General features: G+C 44.2%; 1 protein-coding gene across 1 annotated transcript in view; it reads left to right on the plus strand.

The window, feature by feature from the left end:
• Positions 1-3727: 3727 nt before the first annotated feature.
• Positions 3728-27623, plus strand: part of TRIM23 (tripartite motif containing 23) — a gene marked incomplete in the record, with an annotated part of 42227 nt that continues 18331 nt past the window's right edge. Inside the window, 5 exon segments of the mRNA XM_073623555.1 lie at positions 3728-3873; positions 11623-11785; positions 17065-17186; positions 22336-22614; positions 26172-26354. Of these exon segments, the coding sequence (XP_073479656.1) occupies positions 3772-3873; positions 11623-11785; positions 17065-17186; positions 22336-22614; positions 26172-26354 (849 nt within the window).

The following is a 27623-nucleotide window of genomic DNA, read 5'->3' on the forward strand; positions in this document are numbered from 1 at the left end:
TATGAATGTCTCTGGAACTACAATGCTCACTATGCACTGTCTAATAAAGTATTACGAATGTCTCTGGAACTACAACACTCACTATGCACTGTCTAATAAAGTATTATGAATGTCTGTGGAACTACAACACTCACTATGCACTGTCTAATAAAGTATTATAAATGTCTCTGAAACTACAACGCTCACTATGCACTGTCTAATAAAGTATTATGAATGTCTCTGGAACTACAACACTCACTATGCACTGTCTAATAAAGTATTATAAATGTCTCTGAAACTACAACACTCACTATGCACTGTCTAATAAAGTATTATGAATGTCTCTGGAACTACAACACTCACTATGCACTGTCTAATAAAGTATTATAAATGTCTCTGAAACTACAACGCTCACTATGCACTGTCTAATAAAGTATTATGAATGTCTCTGGAACTACAACGCTCACTATGCACTGTCTAATAAAGTATTATGAATGTCTCTGGAACTACAACGCTCACTATGCACTGTCTAATAAAGTATTATGAATGTCTGTGGAACTACAACACTCACTATGCACTGTCTAATAAAGTATTATGAATGTCTCTGGAACTACAACGCTCACTATGCACTGTCTAATAAAGTATTATGAATGTCTCTGAAACTACAACGCTCGCTATGCACTGTCTAATAAAGTATTATGAATGTCTGTGGAACTACAACACTCACTATGCACTGTCTAATAAAGTATTATAAACGTCTGTGGACCTACAAGTCCCAGTGTGAATTGCCTAATAAACTAGTATTACGCATAGCTCCTAACTGTCCCTGATTTCGAGGGACTGTCCCTGATTTGGAACAATGTCCCTCTGTCCCTCATTCCTCCTCATTTGTCCCTCATTTTGGTCTGATCTATATAGATGTATATTAAATGCACTTTTTATCTATCAAAGGGTGTTTTCCAGCGCTAAACCTTTCATTTGATTTCTAAACTGCTGCATTTGTAAATTCCAAAAGCCAATATAAAGCAATATTAGTGGTAAAAAAAAGCACTTGAGGGTTTAACCAATCTTGTTTTTTTGTACAATTCTCCTTTAAGGGGGCGTGGCAAGGGGTGTATCCTATGCCTGCATACTTTTGCTGATAGATGTCCCTAATTCCCATCTCAAAAAGTTGGGAGGTATGGTATTACGGTATATGTCTGTGGAACTACAAGTCTCAGTGTGCACTGCCTCATAAAGCATTTCATGGTACTAATCACTAAGGCTGGCCATGCATTATACACGTTTCCTTTAGATTTACCAAAAAATATAAAATATGAGGGCAAACCTAATCACTTTCAGTTTGTATGCAGTCATTGAATAATGTATGGCCCTCTGTCCTGCTGATATTGTGTCCTTGGCTATGTTCTGAGATTACAGCATCAACCGTATTTGAATTATCGCACATGTGCAGTAACTAAAAAAGGCAATAAAGCAGTAGTAAACCGCAGTTGGTGAAAAAAAAAATTTCTTGCAAGGCAATGTCAGAATGTGCTAGAATGCATCGCATACTAGCACCTTACGAGAAACTTACATTAGAACAAAGCCCTTCTGTCACCGCTGAGAGGGCGGACATCTTCCTTCTGGATTCACGGATTCTGGCTACTTGAGTGGCCGGGGGGGGCATTGACTTCACTCCCGCACATGTGCGCGTGAACCGCCGTTTACAGCACGGGCTCTGAAGGTCCGGCACGGTATGCGCCGTGGCGTCACCGGCTGCATGCACTCTGAAAATCTCCTAAATGGTGCAAGTTTAGAAGAAATTCACAGTTCCTTTTAGGTAAGCCTTATTATAGGCTTACCTATAGATACAAGTGGTATACAGAGTTTACTACCACTTTAATTGCTGGGTTCAGGACCCCAAGCAGGCAGTCTTCATATATTAAGAGCCCTTTCACATTGGGGCGGTTTTCTGGCACTTTAGCGCCAGAAATAACCTCTGCTAAGCACCTAAAAACCGCCTACCATTCATTCAAGTGTGACTTTTCACACTGGGGCGGTGCGTAGGGTTGCCACCTTTTCTTCAAGTCAAACCCGAACACTTTAGCCATTTTTTTTTTTTTTTTTTTACAGCATATACTACGCAGTACATATATTTTGTGATTAAATAACATTTATAATCATATGAAGTTAATCACAAGCGTCCACGGAGTTCCGCTTTTAAACCTGAATCCACAGAGCTCCCCTTTTACATCTGAACTTGCAGAGTTTCCATACACTGTAAGGGGGGACTCTGCATACTGATGTAAGGGGGAACTCCGGGGACTCTGACCTAAGGGATGCTCTTGGCACCCTGATTTAAAGTGGAGGTTCACACAAAAATTGAACCTCTGCTTTTTGGAACCCTCCCCCCCCCCCCTCACCCTGTCACATTTGGCACCTTTCAGGGGGGTGCAGGAACCTGTCTAATACAGGTATTTGCACCCACTTCCGGGTGTAGACTCCCACGCCCTACGCCACTTCCCGTCCCCCCCGCGCTGTCTGCTGGGACACACACGGGTCCCAGAGACAGCAGGGACCACTCTGATTGCGCAGCGCGACTCGCTGTATGCACGTATGCACACCAATTTATGCAAATATGCGGCCCCTCAGTGCCAAGGACCAGGCGCCGAGAGGCCACATACTCACGTGCGACCAGTGCCAAGGGGGTAAAAGATAACAAAGCCACTCACATATTGAGGTGTCTCCACCGACACGAGTATGTACAGCTTGATCTAATAGCCCAACCGTCTCCAGCTGGAGTTCTCAGCTGTGAGCATGATTTCAGCATGCATGGTGACAACAACATCCTAGCTCTGACCGACGTGCTTCGTCATCGAGGCCCTCAAGGAGCAGAAGCCTTTTTTATTGTCGGTATACATCCAGAGACTGGAGCAACTCTGTGAGGTCAGATGAGAGCGGGCTTTAATCACAAGAGAACACAAGTTCTCTGTAACCCACAAGAGAAGGATGGCCAAAAGCACTTTGGCCATAGTTCTCTTTGAACCACTGAGGAGTGTCTCACCAAATTTGAAATTCCTATTGCAGTGGATGCCTAATATGTGACTTGTAGTCAGACTTCTGGGAAAATCACACAAGCAGGGAAAGTTCTGTACACCATCTTTGTGCAGAATGCCTCCAGGTTGTCATATCCCATATCGCAATCAATTTTACAAAAAATAACAGGACTGCAGATAGAAAAGGAAAGGTCATTTTTAATACCATTCAATTACAATATGACTTGTGTAACAATTATACATACTATAATATTTTCCTCTAAGGTGGAGCTATCCTTTAAACTGTTATAAAATTTTAGAAAACATTCAAACTCTGGTCCAAGTAAATGTAATAAGAATTTTGAGTATAAACAATCCCATAAAACAAAAATCTAATTTCAGCCTTCCCTTATGAAGACAAGTATACGCGCAGTCTATGTCAGTGACGTTTTTTGTTTTCCAGCACTAAACATGGCCGCCGGGGCACTGTGACAGCGACTGTGGCTTTAAGTGAATGTGCGAAGGTACAGGCGCTACTACTGGCAAAGCATGGACGAAACCACTCAACCACTGAGGGGGGGGGGGTAATGGTAAAGAATTGGGCTTGTATTTGATATGAGAACACTATTAAAGTAAGATATTTTGGAGGATATACTAATAATTGTTAATATTTATATTTGCAAATCATTTTCCAAGATGGTGATTACAATGCAATTTGATGTCTCGGCATAGGATGTAGCCTCCCCCTGCTGACGGAAGTGGTGTCCGGCCTGTCAATATGGCTGTCGCTGCAGCTACCGCTGTGAATAGGCACGGCTCTGCAGGGAGGATGGAGGGCATGAGCAGGCACAGCCGGACGGGTCCGGGGGGAGCGGTGAAGGTGAGAGGGGTGATCTCCTCCGGGGAGGATTGTGTGATCTCGGGCGGTGCGATGTGTTGTTGGCGATCCTCCTGTGTAGATCGGGGCCTGAGCTCCGCCTACATCCCCATCCACTCAACTTTTATTACTGCAAACCATACAACTGCCTCCATCTACACCGAGCACACAGCTGGAGGGAGCGGACAGGACTGGCTGCGACTTGTAGTCCCCGGATTGTGCATACTGTGTGTGTGTGTGATGATCGCTCCATCATGTCATGGTGGGCAGCTCTGCCATCTCCTCCACTGTGTGATAAAGGATCTGATTGTACAATCTCCATTAGATCTTCCAATAAGTGTGTAGTGCAGCAGTCCATCTGATTGGATGGTTTAGATACAGTGCCCTGAAAAAGTATTCATACCCCTTGAAATGTTCCACATTTTGTCATGTTCATAGGCGTGTGCACAGGGTGTGCCAGGTGTGCCTGGGCACATCCTAATCACTCTGTACTGCACAGATTCCCCCTGCTGCTTGGCTGCAGAAGAAGGGACTGGGGAACCTCTGTCCTAAAAGTGAGACATCAGGGGTCTGTCTAGACCTCCGATATCTCACCAAAGCTCCTCAATGGAGCTCCTAAAAAATTGTGTGTGTGTGTGTGTGTGTATATATATATATATATATATATATATATATATATATATATATATATATATATATATATATTAAAAAAAAAAAAAATTAAGAATAATATATTATTAAATAGAATTGTAAAAGAGTTATGATAATAAAAATAAACTACTGACATCAATCTCTTCCCTACTCACACCGTCCACTGCTCTACTGAGAGATAGAGAGATAGATAGAGAGATAGATAGATATATATATATATATATATATATATATATATATATATATATATATATTAGGATTGTATCGGTATCGGCACCAATACCGAGCATTTGCCCGAGTACTTGTACTCGGGCAAATGCTCCCGATGCCTCCCCCGATACCTGGAAGTCAGCGGTGATCGGCGTGTGGGGGAGTTACAAGCTTCTCCCCTTCCCCCGCCGTTCCGCCGTTCCCCTCTCCTTCTCTGCCCCCCTCTCCGCTCTCCCACTCCGTTCTGCTGTCCTCCTCCCTTCCTTTGTGTATGGAGAGAGTCAGCTGACTCTGTCCATTCACATAACTGAAACATTGTAATCTCCTGTGATTACGATGTATCAGTTTATGAATGGAGAGGAGCCGCTGTCTTCTCTCCATTCATTCTCAGTGCAGCTGAGGCTGCAGAGAAAGGGACTGGGGAATCTCTATCCTCTGTCTCTTTCTCTGTCTCAAGGGGGAGATATCAAAGGTCTGTTAAGACCCCTGATATCTCACCAAAGCCCCCCAACAGGGCTGATTAAAAAAAACCAAAAAAAAAAAAAAACACATATTGCAATAAAGGATAAAAAAAAATTATTGTAAAAAATAAAAATTGTAAATAAAAAAACAAAACAACACACAGACACCGTCCCCCCCCCCCCCCCCTGAAAAAAAAGAAAGCATTGCTTAAAAAAAAAAAAAAACACTGTCACGTGACATTAAAAAAAAAAAAATATCGGTAATCGGTATCGGCGAGTTCTTGAAAAAAAGTATCGGTACTTGTACTCGGTCCTAAAAAAGTGGAATCGGGACAACCCTATATATATACATATATACGCACACACGTGTTTGAGCTTTGGGTGCAGACCCATGGGGTCTGCGCACTCCTACAGTCATGTTACAACCAAAAATGTAAATGTATTTTATTGGGATAGACCAACACAAAGTGGCACATAATTGTGAAGTGGAAGGAAAATGATAAATGGTTTTCAACATTTTATTACAAATAAATATGGAAAAAAGTGTGGCGTGCATTTGAATTCAGCCCCCCTTTACTCTGATACCACTAACTAAAATCTAGTGGAACCAATTGCCTTCAGAAGTCACCTAATTAGTAAATAGAGTCCAACTGTGTGTAATTTAATCTCAGTATAAATACAGCTGTTCTGTGAAGCCCTCAGAGGTTTGTTAGAAAACCTTAGTGAGCAAACAGCATCACGAAGGCCAAGGAACACACCGGACAGGTCAGGGATAAAGTTGTGAAGAAGTTTAAAGCAGAGTTAGGGTATTAAAAAAATATCCCAAGCTTTGAACATCTCACAGAGTACTGTTCAATCCATCATCCAAAAATGGAAAGAGTATGGCACAACTGCAAACCTACCAAGACCTGGCCGTCCACCTAAACTGACAGGCCGGGCAAGGAGAGCATTAATCGGAAGCAGCCAAGAGGCCCATGGTAACTCTGGAGGAGCTGCAGAGATCCACAGCTCCACAGGACAACTATAAGTCGTGTACTCCACAAATCTGACCTTTATGGAAGAGTGGCAAGAAGAAAGCCATTGTTGGAAGAAAGCCATTAGAAGTCTTGTTTGCGAGAAGCCATGTGGGGGACACAGCAAACATGTGGAAGAAGGTGCTCTGGTCAGATGAGACCAAAATTTAACTTTTTGGCCTAAAAGGAAAACTCTATGTGTGGCGGAAAACGAACACTGAACATCACCCTGAACACACCATCCCCCACCGTGAAACATGGTGGTGGCAGCATCATGTTGTGGGGATGCTTTTCTTCAGCAGGGACAGGGAAGCTGGTCAGAGTTGATGGGAAGAAGGATGGAGCCAAATACAGGGCAATATTAGAAGAAAACCTGTTATGCCGCGGACTTTCCGGCGGACACACAATCCGACCGTGTGTAGGCTCCGGCGGACCTTTTCCCAAAAGTCCGCCGGACCTAGATTTGAAACACGTTTTAAATCTTTCCGTTGGACTCAGTTTCTGACGGAAAGCCTGCTCGTCTGTATGCTGGTCCAATGGACCAGATACGACGCAAGGGCAGGGTATTGCATTTCGCGCTCGCTGCAATAGGAAAAACAAATTTTCCTATTGCGGTGAGCACGGGGCATACCAGGCCCTTAGGTCTGGTATGGATTTTAAAGGGAAACCCCTACGCCAAAAAAACCGCGTGGGGTCCCCCCTAAAATCTATACCAGACCCCGATCCGAGCACACAGCCCGGCCGGTCAGGAAAGGGGGTGGACCATACCAGGCTGAACCATACCAGGCCGCATACCCTCAACATGGGGGTTGGGTACTTTGAGGGAGGGGGGGCCCTGCGGGGCCCCCCCACCCCAAAGCACCTTGTCCCCATGTTGATGAGGACAAGGGCCTCTTCCCGACAACCCTGGCCATTGGTTGTCGGGGTCTGCAGGCGGGGGGCTTATAGGAAGAACTGGAACACCGGGAGAAGAGGCCAGAGAGAGCGGAGAAGAACCAACTGGACGCCGGGAGAAGAGGAACCAGAGGGACCCCCGAAGCCGGAAGAAGACCCCCCGGAGCTGTTTAATTATTTTAAAAACCTGTGTAGTGTGTTTTTATTATTGACACTTTTTCCCTAGGTGAATGGGTAGGGGTACCATGTACCCCATACTCATTCACATAGGGTGGGGGGCCGGGATCTGGGGGCCCTCTTATTATAGGGGGCTCCCGGATTCCGATAAGCCCCCCGCCCGCAGACCCCGACAACCAACGCCCAGGGTTGTCGGGAAGAGGCCCTTGTCCTCATCAACATGGGAACAAAGTGCTTTGGGGTGGGGGGGCCCCGCAGGGCTCCCCCTCCCCCAAAGCACCCACCCCCCATGTTGAGGGCATGCAGCCTGGTACGATTCAGGAGGGGGGGGGCGCTCGCTCGTCCCCACCCCCTTTCCTGACCGGCCGGGCTGCATGCTCGGATCGGGGTCTGGTATGGATTTTAGGGGGGACCCCACGCCGTTTTTTCGGCATAGGGGTTTCCCTTTATAATCCATACCAGACCTAAGGGCCTGGTATGACCTGCGACGGGGCTCGCAAGGTGTCAATCTTGCCGATAAAAGCGGCAAGATTGACTTCCTTTTCTAGTCCCGTCGTAGCTGAATCATGTTCAAAATGAACAGACTTGTCCGTGTGTGGGCAAGTCCGTTCATTCTGAAAGTCCGTCGGAAAGACGGGCGGACCTAGCCCGCCGTAAAGTCCGGTCGTGTGTGGGCAAGTCTGTCCGTTTTTAAGTCCGGCGCATCTGGCGGAAAAGTCAGTCGGAAAGTCTGCTGGACCAAGTATGCCAGAAAGTTCGATCGTGTGTACGCGGCATTAGAGTCTGCAAAAGACTTGAGACTGGGGCTGAGGTTCACCTTCCAGCAGGACAATGACCCTAAACATACAGCCAGAGCTACAATGGAATGGTTTAGATCAAAGCATATTCATGTGTTAGAAGGTCCAGCTGTAATTGCAGAGAAATGTGGTTCTACAAAGTATTGACTCCGGGGGGCTGAATACAAATGCACGCCACACTTTTCACATATTTATTTGTAAAACATTTTGAAAACCATTTATCATTTTCCTTCTACGTCACAATTATGTGCCACTTTGTGTTGGTCTATCACATAAAATCCCAATAAAATACATTTACGTTTTTGGTTGTAACATGACAAAATGTGGAAAATTTCAAGGGGTGTGAAGACTTTTTTTCAAGGTACTATAGATCCTCATATTACATTGAGGTGGTATTAAACCCAAAATCAAAGATGTAATATATTGCAGCTTACCAATTGTTAGATGTGGTGGCTGCATTCGTTCTTTTCTTTTTTTGGGCTTTTCCCCTCACATCTCCTGTATAAGGAGTGCCTCCACTCTGGATGAAAGGAGCACAGGGGGCAGCTTTGGACAGTAGCATTGTCAGTCTGGGGGGAGGGGAATGTTAGATGGACTAGCAGTTCTAGATATACTAACAAACTGAAGCCAAACTCCAGCTAATGCCCTATAAGCAGTTACAGCAGTCTATTCCTTTCAGGCTACATTTTGATGGGTGATTTGTCCCGCTACGAATGACATCAGCAGAAATCTGCCGATTCCTGCAGCTGTTTTTTGCCCTGTCAGTGACTAGCTGCAGCCAAAACACTTTATTGGCAAGTCAGCGGTGGCTGCGGCTAGTCACAGAATTGTGGTGATCTCAGCTAGACGCACTTTGTGTGGGAAATGGTTTATCCAAAGCCTCTAACTGCTACTTTGCCTGCACAGCCCCGTCTGTTAAAGGAAGTTTTAGCCCCGGTTCACACAGGGGCGGCACGACTTGCAGGTCGCCTCAGCGAGGCGACCTGCAAACGACTTCCGCGGCGACTTGCAAAACGACTTCTGTATAGAAGTCAATGCAAGTCGCCTGAAGTCGCCCCAAAAGTAGTACAGGAACCTTTTTCTAAGTTGGAGCGACTTGCGTCGCTCCTATTAGAACGGTTCCATAGTACAGAACGGGAGGCGACTTGTCAGGCGGCTAGGTCCCCTGACAAGTCGCCCCTGTGTGAACCGGCTCTTAAGGGCTCGTTCACACCATATGTGCATGAAAACTGACCTGACATTAACAGTGGTGTGAATAGGGCACATAACTGACACGCATGAAAACCTTCATCAGTTTCCATGAGTGTCAGTTATGTACCCTATTCACACCGATGTTGGTGTTGGGTCAATTTTTTCCCCATGCAGAAAAGAAATCCGCACATGATACCAGTGTTGTGGTGTGAACAGGGCACATAGAGATATATATATTTTTTATATATTTATATAAAAAATATTTTTTTTTCTTTTTTTGGGCCCTTGAACGCATGCAGAAAAACCTGACTTCTCTGCACCATGGTGTGAACAAGGCCTTGAATTAACAGACTTACCGGACAGATAACCGGGTGGAAAAAAAAAACAAAAAACGAATGCAGCCAAAACGTCTAAAGTGGAACTTGTGACACCAGTCATTTGACGGTTTGGTTGATAGCACAAGCATATGTGACAGTTGGCAATCCCAGGATTCCGGGAATGTAACTGTATTTTGAAACCGTTAAATCAATGGCTTTAGTTCCACTTTAACCAATTTAACTGTTTTTCAAAACGAGTTCCATCTGGGCCGTTCCGTGAATGATAACTGTCACATTTGCTTCTACTCTAAACTGAACTGTCAAATCATCAAATGTGCAGCACCAATCCTTGACTGTAGGAGGGTTTAGCTCTGCTTTTAAAGTAGCTGTAAATCCTCACATATACCCAGTGAAGGGACTGAAATGAAACAAATCCTCCTACATACTGTAAGTTGTATCTGTATATCTGCAGCTCTCTCTTCTCTACATCTGTTCAAAGTGCTGAATTTATAAGCTTGTCTGAGAGTTCAGAAAAAAAGATGCGGAGAGATGAAGTCGCGTTCGGCAGTGATCAGTGAGAACGCTGAGGCTGGATTCACACGTGTTTGGTACGAGTTGAGGCTCCGTTCTCACAGCTAATTGACAAAGTAGTTGTTCAGCATTTCAGATCAGGTTGGGATTTTATCCTGATCACAACTGAATTGCATGCGATTCAGAAGCGTTCCCATAGAGGTCAGTGGGCCTGAATTCGCACCTGAGCCGGACCACACACTGCTCAGAAAACTGATTGGACTTTTTTTTTTTTTTTTTTTTTTTTTCAGTACACTTTAAATTCGGACTCTGTCTGCCCTGGACATATGTGAACAGCAATTTTCTTTCACATGTCATGCGAATTAAATGCAGTTCAATCCACATCCAATTGGCATATGTGTGAACCTAGCCTGAGAACTGATTGGAGGGAAGAGACACCCCCCCCCCCTCCGCACAGAAACAGAGCTGAGGCTGTCAATCAGCTGGAGGTCCCTCCCCTGTCACCATTTTTCTCTTGGTGTCCGTAAAACTTGTCAGAAGTGATTTATGCTGACCGCAAAGGAACAAAGCTGCAGACAGAAATGACAGTTTGGTTTACACACTATAGAGGGATATGCTTTGTTCATATTTCATATCTGAGGTTTCTAACCACTTTAACCACTTCCTTCCCGCCGTACGTCAAATGACATCCTTGACTTTGAGCAGTGATATCTGAATGATGTCTGCAGCTACAGGCATCATTCAGATATCTGATTTTTCAGCCGCTGATTCCCTACACCATAAGGACGATCATAGCGGCTGTTCTTACGGGTGGCGAAAGGGGACTCGAAGTTAAGTACCGAAGTTTGGCGCCATTCCACGAGCGTGTGCAATTTTGAAGTGTGACATGTTAGGTATCTATTTACTCAGCTTAATTTCATCTTTCACATTATGCAAAAAAATTGGGCTAACTTTACTGGTTTTTGTTTTTGTTTTTTTGTTTTTTAAAGTACAAAACAAGTTCAAAAAAAAAAAATGTTAGAAAAATTGCTGCACAAATACCATGCGAGATAAAAAGTTGCAATGACCGCCATTGTATTCTCTAGGGTCTTTGCTAAAAAACATATATAATGTTTGGGGGTTCTATGTTGTTGTTTTTTTTTTTTTTCTAGCAAAAAAATGATGATTTTTACATGTAGGAGATTTAATGTTGATAATCATGCTGGTATTAACCTATAACATGTGACACTAGGCACTTTGTGCTATTGCCTACACAGATTCCAATAATATGTATGTTACCTATATATAGGTTAATACCAGAATGATTATCAACTTTAAATCTCCTTACTTTTGCCACCCCTGGCCGCTTATGTGAATGAGCACCAACACTTCTATTCCTTGTCTAGGATGCCTGTGTTATCCCCCCCCCCCCGGGTTATCTTTCATCTCTTTTTAGCTTTTCTTATGCTCCTTATCCTTCATAGGAACTACAAGGCCTCCTCGCCTCTGATAGTACTTTTGTTATATTTAGGTTCTGGAATGTGGTGTCTGTGAAGATGTGTTCACACTACAAGGGGACAAAGTTCCACGCTTGTTGCTGTGCGGCCATACGGTCTGCCATGACTGCCTGACACGCCTGCCACTGCATGGAAGAGCCATACGCTGCCCCTTTGACCGGCAGGTCACTGAGCTAGGTAAGGTTTATCTCTGTATATAATGGTAACATAAATTATCATAGCATTCTAGCCCAAACGGTTTTACTTTTGGATAAGCTGTGAAGGGTTAGAACCTCTGTTAGGCTTTTAACACTACATTGGCCTTGAGTCACTGGGACAGGAAGTGTATTGAATCCCCACAAAAGGGGTACAAGCATCGGACGGAGGTTCTTATCCTACCACATTCTACTAAAAAATCAATTTTTTGCTGTGCACGTTCCTGTTGGAGAGGTTGCCCCTCCCTGTATTGTTGACCCCCATTATCAGGATGGGAAGAATAAAAATCCTTTTGCAGTCACATTTGAGAAAACCACACTGTGTGTTTTTATGAATTCTCATTCACACAGTATGCCAAAAAAAAAAAAAAAAAAAAAAAAAAATATATATATATATATATATATATATATATATATATATATATATATATATATATATACACTGTGTGTGTGTGTGTGTGTGTGTGTGTGTATATATATATATATATATATATATATATATATATATATATATATATATATTTATTATTTCACTTGATCTTTCTGGTGTGAATATGTGATGCCTTGCCTGTGTTTTGCCACTAGGGTGTAAAAGCTACATACCTGGCTTCCAGCATTCCATGCTTCCCCTGTGATGTGCTCAAGTGTCGGCAAAGGCTTCCTGCAGCAGCATTGCTATTTCTCCTGCTCTGTCAGCCATCAGTAAGGGTTCGGGGGGACCATCCACCATCAGGGGAACCCCTTGCTGAAGACCCCCCCTCTTCCACCCCACCCCCTCGATCCGCCCTCACTACAGGGCCGGCTATCTCTGCGCAGAGAGCGGGAAAGGGATCCTTTTTTTTTTTTTTTTTTTTTTTTTTTTCTTTTAAAGGGAGTGGTCCGTGGGTGTGCACGTGGAGAACAACGCTCACTGCTTAAAAGCTTTACACTCGAAGTGTCCATTTGGCTGACAGAGGGACACAGAGCATACAAGTGGTATATAGGCTGTATGGGTGTGTGGATAAAGGCATTTTTAAGGGGCACGTTTTACTGTTATGTAATTGCTAGACTAAAGCTTTTTTTAGTACCTCTGCTTTTTTTTTTTGTGCTTAGGACTAGGTCTTCCCCCAGGAGGGGTAATTCATCAGGGGAGAGTGCAAAGTTGCCACGGTCAGAGCCTGAGCTCCTAGTCGCACACCCGCAGTTCCATCCTTCCCTGAAAGACCTGGAGCATCTGGCGAATCTGAGCCATTTTGTCTCGCAGGCATGATGGCTACCTCCAACATCCCAGCCTCTGCATACGTCACTAAGGATGATTTGGCTTTAGTTATGGTTGGTTTGGAAGGGAAAATAGCCGAGATGTTAGCGTCTTCCTCCCAGGAGGGAGAAAACGCAGCAGACCCCCCTTCTCCTGCCCTTGACCTTCCACTATTGGAGCAACAATGGGCAGATGTTATTGGGGTATCTTTGAGAGAAGGAGGTTCAGGTGACTCCTCTTAGGTTCTTCAGTAGCTGAATCCTCCGTTCTCAATTTTGCAATCGCAGAAATTGCTAATCCAATCCCTTACGGAATTGGTTCATTCTGGATATAAGTTGCCTCCTGCAGAGGTGGAGGATGTTTCCTTCCCCTCCTTGGGTTTGCTAAAACCCCCACAGGGTTCTCATACTTTCCCTATGCACCCATTACTGGAGCAACTGATTTATGCTGATTGGGATCACCCAGATAAGCAGTTTTCTCCTCCTAAGATTTTCAATTCTTTATCCTATGAAGAAAAAGTTCTCAAAGAGATGGGATTTGCCAGCAGTAGATGCGGCTATCTCCTCTGTGAACAGGAGTTTAACTTGTCCAAGTGGACAATGTACAAATATTTAGTGATCCAGCTGATAAGAAATTGGAATTTACTTAAAGCGGGGTTCCACCCAAATTTTGAACAATATCTGTATGTATTCTCTTCCTTGCCTAGATGCTGACATGCCGTTTAAAAAAATTTAAATCGTCGTAATTACCTTTTATTTTTCTATTCTTCTTTGCACTTCCTGGTTCTCCTCCTGTGGGAGTAGGCGTGTTTCTAGCCTCTCCCGGACTCCGCACAGTCTCCTGGGAGCTAGTCTCAGGCTTCCCAGGATGCCACTGAGCATGTGCGGGAACGAGCGGTTAATGCTGGGAGCACAGCATTCACCACATCCAGGAAATAAATGCTTGCGGGCTTCAACACAATGAAGATGGAAACCGCCTGCAGTGAATAATATAAGTTATTCTTTCCGACGAAATCTGACACAGGAGGACATATTACACACAATATGTGAGTATGTAATGCTGAGAAGAAAAGTTTGTGAATGAACAAAAAAAAAAAAAAATTGATAGGTGGACCCCCGCTTTAAGGCCTCATTTGCTGTAGCTGGTGCGGTAGTACAACCTGCAGTGGCAGCAATAGGCATCTGTCAATCCCTTCGGGATGAATTCAAGCAGGTTTTTAAAAAATAAATAAGTTCTTGCTCAAACTGAAGAGGCCCAAGGTTTAGCTGAGCTATCTAGGGCCCTATACTTTGCAGTGGACGCTATCAAGGATTTTATCCACCAGGCGTCTCGCCTTGCACTCATGTTGATTCATATGCGCAGGATTCTGTGGCTAAACAGCTGGTCAGCCGAGTTACTATGCAAGAAGCTCTTGGCTGGGTTTCCATTTACATGGAGAAAGGTTGTAACCTTCTCCTTAGATGTCTGGGGCAACAGCCTCCAGGCAGTCTCGACGGTCCCCACCATCAGGGGCAAAGGATAAGCCTCATAACCAGACACAGGGCTACAAAAAGCCCTGGATTCAGAAGTCCACAAAACGGAGTCCCAAGGCTTCCTTGTGAAGGGGTGCCCTCGCTCGATCGAGTGCGGGGGAAGACTGCAGTGGTTTTCAGAAATTGGCAAGAGGAAATCCAAGACAAGTGAGTCCTTTCTGTAGTGGCCCTAGGGTACAAACTAGAGTTCCAAGAGTTTCCAGGGAGGTGGACCATATTCTGTCTTGGGCAGAGAAACATGTTCCTTGCCTATCTGCAGTTTACATTCCAGGAATGGAAAATTGGCAGGCAGATTTTCTGAGCCGTCAACAGTTGTTGCCGGGAGAATATCCCGATGTCTTTTTGGCCATATGCCAAAGATGGGGTACGCCGGACGTAGATCTATTGGCATCCAGGTTCAACAAGAGGTTAGACAACTTTGTGGCAAGAACAAAGGATCCACTTGCACTCGGAGTAGATGCGTTAGTGATCCCGTGGAATCGGTTTTCATTGATTTATGCATTCCCTCCAGTTCAGATGCTACCATGGCTGCTTCACAGAATCAGGGAAGAAGGGAAGCCGGTAATCCTAGTGGGCCCAGCGTGGCCCAGAAGACCCTGGTATGCAGGGATCGTGAGAATGGCAGTAGGGGAGTCTTTGACTCTTCCAACTCGTCCGGACCTGCTGTCGCAGGGACCGGTATTCCATCCTGCCATACAAACGCTAAATTTAACAGTGTGACTATTGAAGCCCACATTCTAAATAATCGGGGGCTTTCAGGTTTGGTAGTAACCACCCTGATTAATGCCAGAAAGCCGGCCTCCAGGACCATTTATTACAGGGTCTGGAAGGCCTATGTCACTTGGTGTGAAACCAAGGGTTGGCATCCTCGTAAGTATGTCATTGAAAGAATTCTGGCCTTTCTACAATTAGGAGTAGAAATGAAGCTGGCTTTGAGTACAGTCAAGGGTCAGATTTTGGCCTTGGCAGTGTTTTTCCAAAGGTCGCTTGCTTCGCACTCTTTAGTCCAGGCATTCATACAATGGGTAACTCGGATAACTCTGCCATTTAGAATACCCTTGTGCCCATGGGATTTGAGTCTGGTTTTGTTGGTGTTGCTAAGACAACCCTTTGAACCTATACAGAATATTCCTTTGATCCTTTTGACAAAGAAATTGGTATTCCTAGTTGCGATAACCTCGGCAAGAAGAGTATCAGAATTGGCTGCTTTCTCCTGTAAAGAGCCATACTTAATCATTCACAAGGATAAGGTTGTGCTGCGTCCGCACCCAACCTTTTTGCCAAAGGTAGTGTCTGGTTTTCATCTGGATCAAGATGTTTCCTTACCTTCCTTTTTTCCCAGAACCTCGTTCTGCAGAAGAAAAATTATTACATTCTCTCTGTAGTGAGAGCAATTAAAGCCTATCTGAAAGCGACTGCTCAGATACGGAAAACTGATGTCTTGTTTGTGTTGCCGGAAGGCCCTACAAAGGGTCTGGCAGCATCGAAATCTACTGTTGCTAAGTGGATTCGTCAGGTGATTAGTCAGGCTTATGGCTGGAAAAGAAAGGTTCCTCCCTTTAAGATTAAAGTGCACTCTACCGGGGCAGTCAGTGCTTCATGGGCAGTGCATCGCCAAGTCTCTGTGGCTCAGGTTTGCAAAGCTGCTACTTGGTCGTCAGTACATACATTCACGAGATTCTATCAAATGGATGTAAGATGGCAGGATGACAGTGTGCTGCAGGCAGCAGTATAGGTCCTCACGCCTGGCGGCGGCTATTTGCTTTGTCAATTCGATATTCCAATCGCACACGTTCCCGTTCAGATGGCACATAAATAATGGGTGCTGCAGCGATTACCAGTTGTGTTCTGGAAGCACTTGCCTGATGAAGGGGTCCTGCGCGGCCCCGAAACGTTGCACCTCTTTTGTGATGTAACTTTCCATTAAAAACCTTCTTGGACAACTTTTTGCTGATCCATGGTGTGCTGGCAAAAATGCACGTTGGCTATTTGCTTTGTGTCACATAGTTATTACTATGGTGCTCTGTGTCCTGTGATGTACGATAAAGAAAATAGGATTTTTATAACCGCTTACCTGTAAAATCCTTTTCTTGGAGTACATCATGGAACACAGAGGTCCCTCCCCTCTTATTGGGATATGTGTATATATTGCTTTGCTACAAAAACTGAGGTACTCCCGGTATGGGAGGGGGTTATATAGGGAGGGGTATTCCTGTTTCCTTTTTAGTTATACCAGTGTCCATTCAACTAAAGGTGGCCTATAACCATATAGTTATCACTATGGTGCTCTGTGACCCGTGATGTACTCCAAGAAAAGGATTTTACAGGTAAGCTGTTATATTATATATCTTCCTTTTTTTTTTTTCTTTTTTTTTTTTTTATCCTAAACTGAGTGGTTTGCATTACTATTCTGAGGTTTTTTAATTGGCTTTATTTAGAGGGAATACATTTGTTGTATTTAATGTAATTTATATCTTGTTTGATCATAAACAGGAGACTCTGGAGTATGGGGTCTAAAGAAAAATTTTGCTTTATTGGAGCTTCTTGAGCGGCTACAGAATGGGGCCAGTGGGCAGTGCAGTTCTTCAGAGGAGTCTATAGGAGGATCCGGAGAGGTACATTCCTGTCAAATGTGGTTTTTTTATGGCTTTTATTTTTTTCCTGCAATAAGATGTGGTGATTATTATTATTATTATTATTATTATTATTATATACAGTAACACGGTAGTACTTTAGAAATACAAATGTCAGTTTTGTGGTTTACCGTCAAAGTTCATTTATAAAAGGGGAATTCACATTTTGTCAGGCTTGACTATTCCTATAGACCATATTCGTCTTTTGGTAAATATTGTAGCAATATAGTTCATTGCACCTAACATTTACTGACCATCTAGATCAGAGGTATCCAAATTTTCTAAACAAAAGGCCAGTTTACTGTCCATTAAGACTGTAGAGGGACCAGACTGTGGCCAGTGGGAGTAACTATGCCTCAGGCCTGGAAGTCATGGGTAGTCAAAAAATATGACTTAATGCCTGAGGTTAGGTGGTGTCAGTGGGAGGAATGGTGCCCCATCATTGGGCCAGTGGGAGGAATGGTGCCCCATCATTGGGCCAGTGGGAGGAATGGTGCCCCATCATTGGGGCCAGTGGGAGGAATGGTGCCCCATCATTGGGGCCAGTGGGAGGAATGGTGCCCCATCGTTGGGGCCAGTGGGAGGAATGGTGCCCCATCGTTGGGGCCAGTGGGAGGAATGGTGCCCCATCGTTGGGGCCAGTGGGAGGAATGGTGCCCCATCGTTGGCGCCAGTGGGAGGAATGGTGCCCCATCGTTGGCGCCAGTGGGAGGAATGGTGCCCCATCGTTGGCGCCAGTGGGAGGAATGGTGCCCCATCGTTGGCGCCAGTGGGAGGAATGGTGCCCCATCGTTGACGCCAGTGGGAGGAATGGTGCCCCATCGTTGGCGCCAGTGGGAGGACTGGTGCCCCATCGTTGGTGCCAGTGGGAGGAATAGTGCCTAGGATCAGTGGGAGTAATAGAGCCCCAAGGGCCTGATAAAGACATACAGAGGGCCACAGTTTGGAGATCATTTATCTAGATGGACTGAGTAGAGGCTAATTTGAATAGAAAAGTATTAACAGATGCTTTTCCATAGTCATACAAGAGGCAGACAAACTAAACCAGCTCTTCTAAAGTGGCATAATGATTCTGCTACAGATGGTTGAATAAATCCTGTTCAGTAAGAGATGTAGTATTGAGCTGGTTTGTGTATCTTGCACGGACAAGCCATGTGTGGTAAGGAGAGAGACCATTACAGTTGTTGGTTTGTCTTTTTGTTCTTCATTTTCAAATATTACTAGGGATGCACCGAAATTTCGGCCACTGAAACATATCGTCCGAAAATGGTCCTTTCGGCAAAAAGCCGAAAGAGAATTCTTGCCGATACTGGCGCCGAAAAAAGGGGCGGGGCCATCCCGCCGGGTGCCGCACATGTTTCATCCCGTGCGCCTCTGTCTTTCCTCCCTCCTCCTCCTCTGTCTCCTGTCCTACACATCCTCCCCAGTGCCTGGTAATGAATGTCACACTCACACGCTGTGTGTCAGAGATCTGAATCGCCATGCAGCCGATGTAACGATGTCCCACTTTCTAGACCGCCTCTTGAGATAGACGGCACTCTGATCCAATGCTAGGAATCATTGTGCCGTGTGTCATAGGAGGCGGGACATCGGCTGCACGGCGATTCAGATCCAGCTCTGACACGCAGCGTGTGAGCGTGACATTCATTACCAGGCACTGGGGAGTATGTGTAGGACAGAAGTAGGAGGAGGAGGGAGGGGAGACTCTGAGGGGCGTACCGGGATGAAACTGGCTACACGGCGATTCAGATCTGACACACAGTGTGACATGGCATTACCAGACACTGGGGAGGCTGCACATGATGGGCACTGGGGAGGCTGCACATGATGGGCACTGGCAGGCTGCACATGATGGGCACTGGCAGGCTGCACATGATGGGCACTGGCGGGCTGCGGAACATGGGCACTGGCGGGCTGTACATGACGGGCACTGGCAGGCTGCGGAACATGGGCACTGGCGGCTGCAGACGGGCACAGACGGGCTGCTACAACTGACTGGTAGGCTGCATTGATCTTCTGTACCACGTCCGCAGTCTCTGACCATCTCCTGTATAAAAATATTTTTTAAAAACAGTCATTTTCGGTTTCGGTATTGGTTTCGGTTTTCGGGCTCAAGGAAGGTTTATTTTCGGTTTCGGCACCAAAAAACCCATTCGGTGCATCCCTAAATATTACCAAATTAAAATTTGTGACATTTTGTTAGAATGAGCAAATCCAGGTGATTGACTCTCTTCTTAAAGTGGAATTATTGCCAATGATTTGTTTTCCAAAATGGGTTATACTCATGGCATTCCGTGAATAACGGTCACAGTTGCTTGTGCTCTCAACTGAATGGTAAAGCCATTAAAGTGGGTGTAAACCCACTTTTTGGACTTCTACCTATAGGTAAGCCTAGAATAAGGCTTACCTATAGGTAGTGGAAATATCTCCTAAACGTGCGCCGTTTAGGAGATATTTTACTTGTAGTCCGCTGAAAATTCCAACGGCACATGCGCGGGGAAGAAACAAAACTAAGTGCTATTTCTTCCCTAGCCTGTGCCGTTAATCGCGGTTCCTGTGCGCATACGCGGGAGTGAGGTCACACGGCTTCGGCGAATCACAGAGCTGGAGTCCACGGCCCAGAAGGAAGAGGGGCCAGAAGATGGACGCTGCCTACACAGGGGACATCGCTGGATTTTTTTGCAGGCAAGTGGCACATAATGGGCTAGTATGCAATGCTTACTAGCCCATTATGTTTTTCATTTGCAGGCTTTGCAGCGAGCAAAGGAGGAAGTAAAACCCACAGGGTTTACTTCCTCCTTTAAGTGGCTGGTGTCATAACTGATCACCATGGTGACTGCAGAAGAAACCAAGGCTAAGATGGAAGCTTCTATGTCTCTAAAGGACAGGAGAGTTTGGTTCCACTTTAACAAATGTGTTAAAGATGGACCTTGCCAGGGTTAAAGCATTGATCTAACCAAAAGTGATATTCCAGTTATAGACAGAACCCGGTAGGCTAAGTCTGCCCCAGATAAGTCTTCAAATCTCCTTGTTCTAATTCCTGAACTAGGAGCTTTGAAAACTCAGTCCCACCTTGTGTGCTCCAAGCTCATTAGTTGTGTTCTCCATAACCATAATGGGCACAGCATGTGTGCATACTGTACATAGAAAGTCAAGGGCAGAGATCTCGCTGATTAGAATATGAGAGATTTGAAGTGGTTGTAAACCCTCACACATACCCAGCAAAGTGACTGGCCTCAGGTGATACATTGAAATGAAACAAATCCTTCTACATAAGTTGTACCTGTTCATCTGCAGTCTTCTATTCTCTACATCTGTTCATAGTCCATAATTTATACAGCTTGCTTGAGGTTCCAGAAAAAAGGGGATGGAGAGCTAGCACTCTGCAGGGCTCGGTGGGGAGAGCTCTGAGAGCTGATTAGAGGGAAGGGACACCCCCCCCCCCCCCCTTCCCCTCCATACAGCTTACAGGAACAGAGCTAAGGCTGTCAACAATCAGCTGGAGGTTACATTTTTATTTTTATTTTTTTTCTTAGTGTCAGGAAAACTTGCAAAAAATGATTCATGCTGGTGGCTGAGGAAGGAAGCAGCAAACAGAACACTTGGTGCTCCTAATTGGGACAAGTACATACTATATAGAGCAGGCGTCACTAAATAGTGGCCTGCGGTCCGAACAACAGCTCTGCCCAGACCAAGAGGTGGGCTGTTAATCTAAATGAGGGGGCTGCGATGTAAATGGGGGGGGGGGGGGGGGCGCTGTGGTGTATGATGTAAAAGGAGGGACTGCAATATAGAGGTGGAGACTGTGATGTAAAGGGGGACTGTAACGTAAAAAGGAGCAATGTGATGTAAAGGGGGACTGATATAAAGACGCGCTACTATGAAGTTGACCTCCCTGGCGGTATGATTATGTCAGATTTTTGCGTCTCAAAGCGGTACAATTGTTTTGCATAGAAATTTGACGTTTTATATTGTAGGCCTGTAATTCTTAGCAATAACAAACTTGAATCTGTCCAAACAAGAGTCTAGTAGATATCCCGGGTATGATAGTGTTTGAAACAAAAAATCATAAATTATAATATAATAAATAACTATAAAAAATAATAATATGCATTTCCCCACGATTCACTATCGCTCAATTTTGCAAGTGTTCTAATTTACTATCGATGTTTTCTAGCTGGTCTAAAACTGCTTTTGACGTAAAGGGACACTTTTTGGTTGCTATGGACAATCTCAAATTTCCAGGCAGAAAGAACAGTATATATAATATAAAACTGCATGCAGGGCATTGGACAAAGCACTAGGGACAAAAGGGTTATGAAATAATTTCATACAGTAATGTAATCTGTAAGATTATACTGTACTGTATGTATTATGAATGCTCTATTTTTTTAATTTGCTGCAATGCTCCTCCCCTGTGCGTCGTGATGCTCGCAGGGAACGGAGCACGGCACAGAGAGGCACACGGAGGACACAGCCCACAGACACAGCGGGGAGACATCGCAGGATCATGGGGGCAAGGTAAGTATACCGCACCAATGGGGGATGTTGATGTGAAGGGGAAGACTGATGACACTGATGTAAAGAGGAGAGTGCAATGTAAAAGGGGGTTTGTGATGTGAAGGATCTCAGTCACAGAACAAATAGGAGCTTCGGACCTCAGTTGGAAGAAAATTTTACTGATTGCACCTTTTGTGAATTTTAATTAATTTCTCCTGCTATAGAGCAGGGATATGCAATTAGCGGACCTCCAGCTGTTGCAAAACTACAAGTCCCATCATGCCTCTGTCTCTGGGTGTCATGCTTGTGGCTGTCAGAGTCTTGCTATGCCTTATGGGACTTGTAGTTCTGCAACAGCTGGAGGTCCGCTAATTGCATATACCTGCTATAGAGGGATATGCTTTGTTCATGTTTCACGTTGGAGGTTTGCAACCACTTTAAAAATCATTGGGTGGTTTAACTGTCTAGCATCTATTAAAAATTAAAATCTCAGTTTTGTTTGTATAAACTTTTTCAAATTTTAAATATTTACCCATCATGCATGTCTTTTTTTTAACGCGTAGTCCAGAGAGCAGACATTATTGCGCCCAGATTTATCAAACATTCTATCATAATCTTGTTTATTTTGCAGAGTATAGTCCGCTGTGATGAAGATGAAGCCCATGTGGCATCGGTATACTGCACTGTATGCGCCACTCACCTGTGTGCAGACTGTGCCCTACACACCCATTCTACAAAGACCCTGGCCAAACACCGGCGGGTCCCTTTAGCCGACAAACCGTATGAGAAAACTCTCTGCTCTCAACACCAAGTCCATGCCATTGAGTTTGTGTGCTTAGATAATGGCTGCCAGACCAGCCCCCTCATGTGCTGTGTGTGCAAGGAGTATGGAAAACACCAAGGACACAAGGTAATATTATCACTTCTTCCAGGGAGAATACACACTGGGGGAAATTTACTAAAACTGGAGAGTGCAAAATCTGGTGCAGCGCTGCATAGAAACCAATCAACTTTAAGGTTTTATTGCCAAAGCTTAATCGAACAACTGTAGTTAGAAGCTGATTGGCTGCCATGCAGAACTGCACAAAATTTTGCACTCTCCAGTATTAGTAAATCAACACCAGTGTGTAAAGTGACTGGCAAAAAGTGTCAATTTTTTGTAAAATTGCCAAGCTGAGTCTCAGTATCGGCTGCCTGCAAGAGGAGGGGTAAAGATGGCCATAGACCTTGATAATTGGGATGCACAATGTCATGAAAAGAGATCTCGATAATGTTGTATTTATAAACGGGGGAGGGGTGGGGGGAGTCAGGTTAATAGAGAACAAGGTTAGTTGAGAGGTAGAGCTTAGTTTAGGAGTTGGGTTAATGTGATACTTTATAATTTAGGTGTCTTTCTTCCTTTATTCTTATCATTTTTTTAAAACACAAATAGAGCTTTCTTTTGGTTGTATTTAATCACTACTGGGTTTATTTTTTGCTAAACAAAATTTTGAAAGAAAAAAAAAAAAAAAATCTTTCCATAGTTTGTTAGAAAATTTTGCAAACAGGTAATTTTTCTCCTTCACTGATGAGGAGGCACTGGTAGGAGGCACTGATTGGCAGCACTTGACAAGTACAAGCTGGCAACTCGACAGCTTCTCCATAGAAAACGTTATTGTAGCATCATAGCAGTAACATCATCCAAAATTCTGATGCGTTTTGGCCTAAGCCTTCATCATAGCATGAATATATGACATTAAAAATGGGTATCTATAAAGAAACAACCCTCCTAAAGTGAGAGGGGTGGTATTTAGCTTAATTAAAATGTCATCACATTGATTACAAATTAAGATGATCACAAATGACAGGGGGTTTAAACAGCAAACACAAGATGTTAACCATTAAAGTCCCACTGATGCAACAGTGGAAAATTTTTTGTCTTTTAAATCGCAGTACAAAATAAATTTCAAAGACTTATTTCAACTTATTCTAGACAGTATAAACAAATGACATTAATTGTTAATCAATGTCTTCCTATTTCGTATGTGGATAAAGCATTATATGACATTTTGCAGCAGGGGTACAGCTTTTCTAATAGAAGGGCCCCCACTGCATGGAGGTAACCTAGACACTGTTTAATTTGTTCTAGACCAAAGAGAAAGGAAAAAAAAAAATCTACAAGAGGGGGGAGGGGTGGACACCCATCACACCCTGCTCCAACGGGAGGTGTGGTGGATACACACGTTATATACCAGGATGCTGTTTGGTATAAGTAACGGGATGGATGTTAGCCTTTTTTTGAAATAAGTCTTTGAAATGTATTCTTTATTTTGTACTCTGATTTAAAAGACAATTTTTCCACTGTTGCATCAGTGGGACTTTAATGGTTAACATCTTGTGTTTGCTGTTTAAATCCCCTGTCATATGTGTTAATCTGACCCAGGTTTTGATTATTTTCATTTGTAATCAATGTGATGTGATAAATACAGCCCCTCTCACTAATATATAATGTCATATATTCATGCTATGACGAAGGCTTAGGCCGAAACGCATCAGCATTTTGGATGATGCTACAATAAAGTTTTCTATAGAGAAGTTGTCGAGTTGCCGGCTTGTGCTTGTTAAGGACTCACTGTGAACTCAATTAGCCAGAGCACCGATCACTCTGCACACTAATTGCATTATACAGCGGTAGAACTAGGGTGAGTTTTCTCTTGGCAGCACTGTTGGGACTGCCCTGATTATCAGTGTACATATTCCTTTTATAGAAGCCGGTTATCGGCTCTCTTCTCTCATGCTGTCAGCATGAGGTAAGGGGTGCCGATATCCGGCTTCTGTTTAAATCCGTGATCAGCTATGATTGGGCACATCTGATCACGTCGTAAAGAGCTGCTGATTGGCTCTTTATCTCAAATTGTGATCAGCAGTGTCCTCCCAGACATTGATCGCAGAGCGCACCGTCCGTACCCAGCAGTGGGCCTGCTGCAGGCACAATCATGGGACGCCATCATACGACATCGTCTCGGAACTAGCTGGCCGCACTGTAGCCGTCATTCAGCTATAGCGTGGTCACAAAGTGGGTAAAGTCGCAGCATTTTGAAAAGGTGCCTGCTCCGCTTTGGTGCGACTTGGGTCCAGAGAGTGTAAAGCAGGTCTCAAAGTCATGCTCCAAAGTCGCACTAGCAATTGCGTGACTTTGGAGTCGCGTAAGTGTAAATGGAGCCTTAAAGGAGTTGTAAAGGCTAAAGGTTTGTTATCTTAATGCATTCTATGCTTTAAGATAAAAAGCCTTCTGTGTCCAGCAGCCCCCCTAATACTTACCTGGGCCCCATCTCTGCCCAGCGATGTCCGGGACTCTCCTCCTGATTGGCTGAGACACAGCAACGGCGCCATTGGCTCCCATGGATGTCAATCAAAGTCAGTTAGCCAATCAGGAGAAAGGCGGAGCGGAACGGCAGCTCTGTGTCTGAATGGACACACAGAGCTGCTGCTTGCTGAGGGGGCACTCGACAGGCGGGAGCGACCAGGAGAGCTAAAGAGGGACCCGAGAAGAGGAGAGATATTTTTTTTTTTTTTTTTTTTTTTTTCTTTCCAGTTGGGAGATTTCCATTTACAGCCTGTTGTGTGTCTGGAGAAAGGAAGAGCGGGAAACTTCACTAAGTTACCACTAACATTTCCCCACTTTATCTGAAGCAAAATAAGTTTTGACTTGAGCTCTACTTTAAGGGCCAGTTCCCACCATAGAAATGCAGTCATATGCAGATGCATTCCAGATGCTTTTCTGCATGCGGGATTTTGATGTGTTCCAGTGTGTGTTGTGTTTTTTGTTTTTTTTTTCCCCCTCCTTTTTTTTTTTTTCTTAACCTTAAATAAGAAGATGTGCATTTTTTATGCGTTTTACAGCATTCCAGTGTAGTAAAAAATGCAGCATGTTCTACTTTTTTTTCTGGAACGCACTGCAAATGCAAGCACTGGTGTGAACTATGCCATTGAAAGCCATATAACCTACTTTCCATGCGTTTTTGATGCAGGAAAAAAAAAACCACACTGGGCTGCATGTGGTGGGAACTAGCCCTAAGTGTTAAGAGCTCCTATTAAAGAAAAGGGTAAAGCAGGCCATACATAATGCAAGTTTAGTACAGTCAGTATTGATGGGAGAATCCCTTCTTCTGCTATTCTGACAGCAGGAGGTTTCCCAGCCATCAGAATAGAGTGATCAGCCGGCAGAAGTAAGTGTACAAAAAAAAAACCCCTGACAGGCTGGTTGTACTGAAGTCAGCTGATACATGGACTTCAGTACAATCGGCCTGCCCATAGATGGATCGAAATTCGTCCAGTTCCTGCCCAGCTCAATCAGTCTTTGGCCAGTTTTAGTGTTTTCCTCACTTACTCACTTGCTTGTGTGTTTTTCTACTCTGTCTGGTTTCTGCCTGAGCACTGTCTGTTTTAGAACCTCGCTCAACAGAACTTCTCTTTAATTCCCTATAGCATGCTGTTCTGGAGTCAGAAGCCAGCCAGATTCGTGCCTCCATCTTGGATATGGCACATTGCATAAGGAGCTTCACTGAAGAGATCTCGGAGTATTCCCGCAAGCTGACGGGCATCGTTCAGCAGATTGAAGGGGGAGAGCACATTGTGGAAGATGGCATTGGCATGGCACACACTGAACATGTAAATCTGAACCGTGTTTTTAAAGATAAATACTACAGTCTATTTCTAAAGCATTCATTGGCTAAATGTCCAAAGCATTTGTACAAGCTGATCGTCATTTTCTCTTATTTTTCCTAATAGAGTAATTCCCATATCAGCTTCATCTAGTGGCCTAAATGCGGTATATTTTATCATTGCGTTATTTCAGAAAACGATACCACATTATGTCCACTAGATGGAGCTGATGATACAGGAATTAATCTATTAAAAAAAAACAGCGGCATTTTCTTCAGTTTGCACAAATATTTCTGACATTCAATGCAAGGGGATGTGACAGGTTCATTTTAAAGCTGATCTCCATCTTTTGTTACTTTTAACTAGTTTGTTTAGGCCAAGCTGGCACAAACAAATGATTTTATACCAGGTGCGCTTACTGGGCGCGTTGTATAAACTATGTAGCCTCAACACATACAGTATACAGCTCTGTGTTCTACGAGTGGGATGGGAACTTCCCTTCCCACTCCCAGAACAAAGTTGAGTCGGACTGAAGGCGCTGCTCAGGCATTCATAGGCAGCTTGGGATTCTCCGAATCCCAAGCTGCCTCTGATTGGCTGAGGTGAGCGGATAACATCAACTTTTTTTGTTTGGGCTTGAGGGGGTGGATGTTGGTGGAGATAGCAGTAAAAAACATTCAGGCATTCCTGCCCTTACCCGCCATACAAAGAAATGGTTTTTGTATCCATGTACATAATGGAGTGGTTTCCCCAGTGAGAGGAGATCATACCAGTAAGGTTAACCACTTCAGCCCCAGAAGGATTTACCCCCTTCCTGACCAAGCCGTTTTTTTGCGATACGGCACTGCGTCGCTTTGACAATTGCGCGGTCGGGTTGTACCCAAACAAAACTGACGGTCCCCCCCCCCCCACAAATAGAGCTTTCTTTTGGTGTATTTGATCACCATATATTGATTGGTTTGCACAAAAGTTATCGCGTCTACAAAATAGGGGATAGATTTATAGCATTTTTATTATTTATGGCGGCTATCTGCGGCTATTTTTATCGCGACTGCGACATTGCAACGGACAGATCGGACACTTGACATTATTTTGGGACCATTGGCATTTATACAGCAATTGGTGCTATTAAAATGCACTGATTACTGTGTAAATGTCACTGGCAGGGAAGGGGTTAAAGAGGAGGGCCCATTAAAAAAAAAAAATTAAAAAAATTAAAAGTCAGCAGCTACAAATACTGCAGCTGCTGACTTTTAATTGGACACTTACCTGTCC

The sequence above is a fragment of the Aquarana catesbeiana genome, linkage group LG01, assembly GCF_042186555.1.
Source record: "Aquarana catesbeiana isolate 2022-GZ linkage group LG01, ASM4218655v1, whole genome shotgun sequence".
Lineage (NCBI taxonomy): Eukaryota > Metazoa > Chordata > Amphibia > Anura > Ranidae > Aquarana > Aquarana catesbeiana.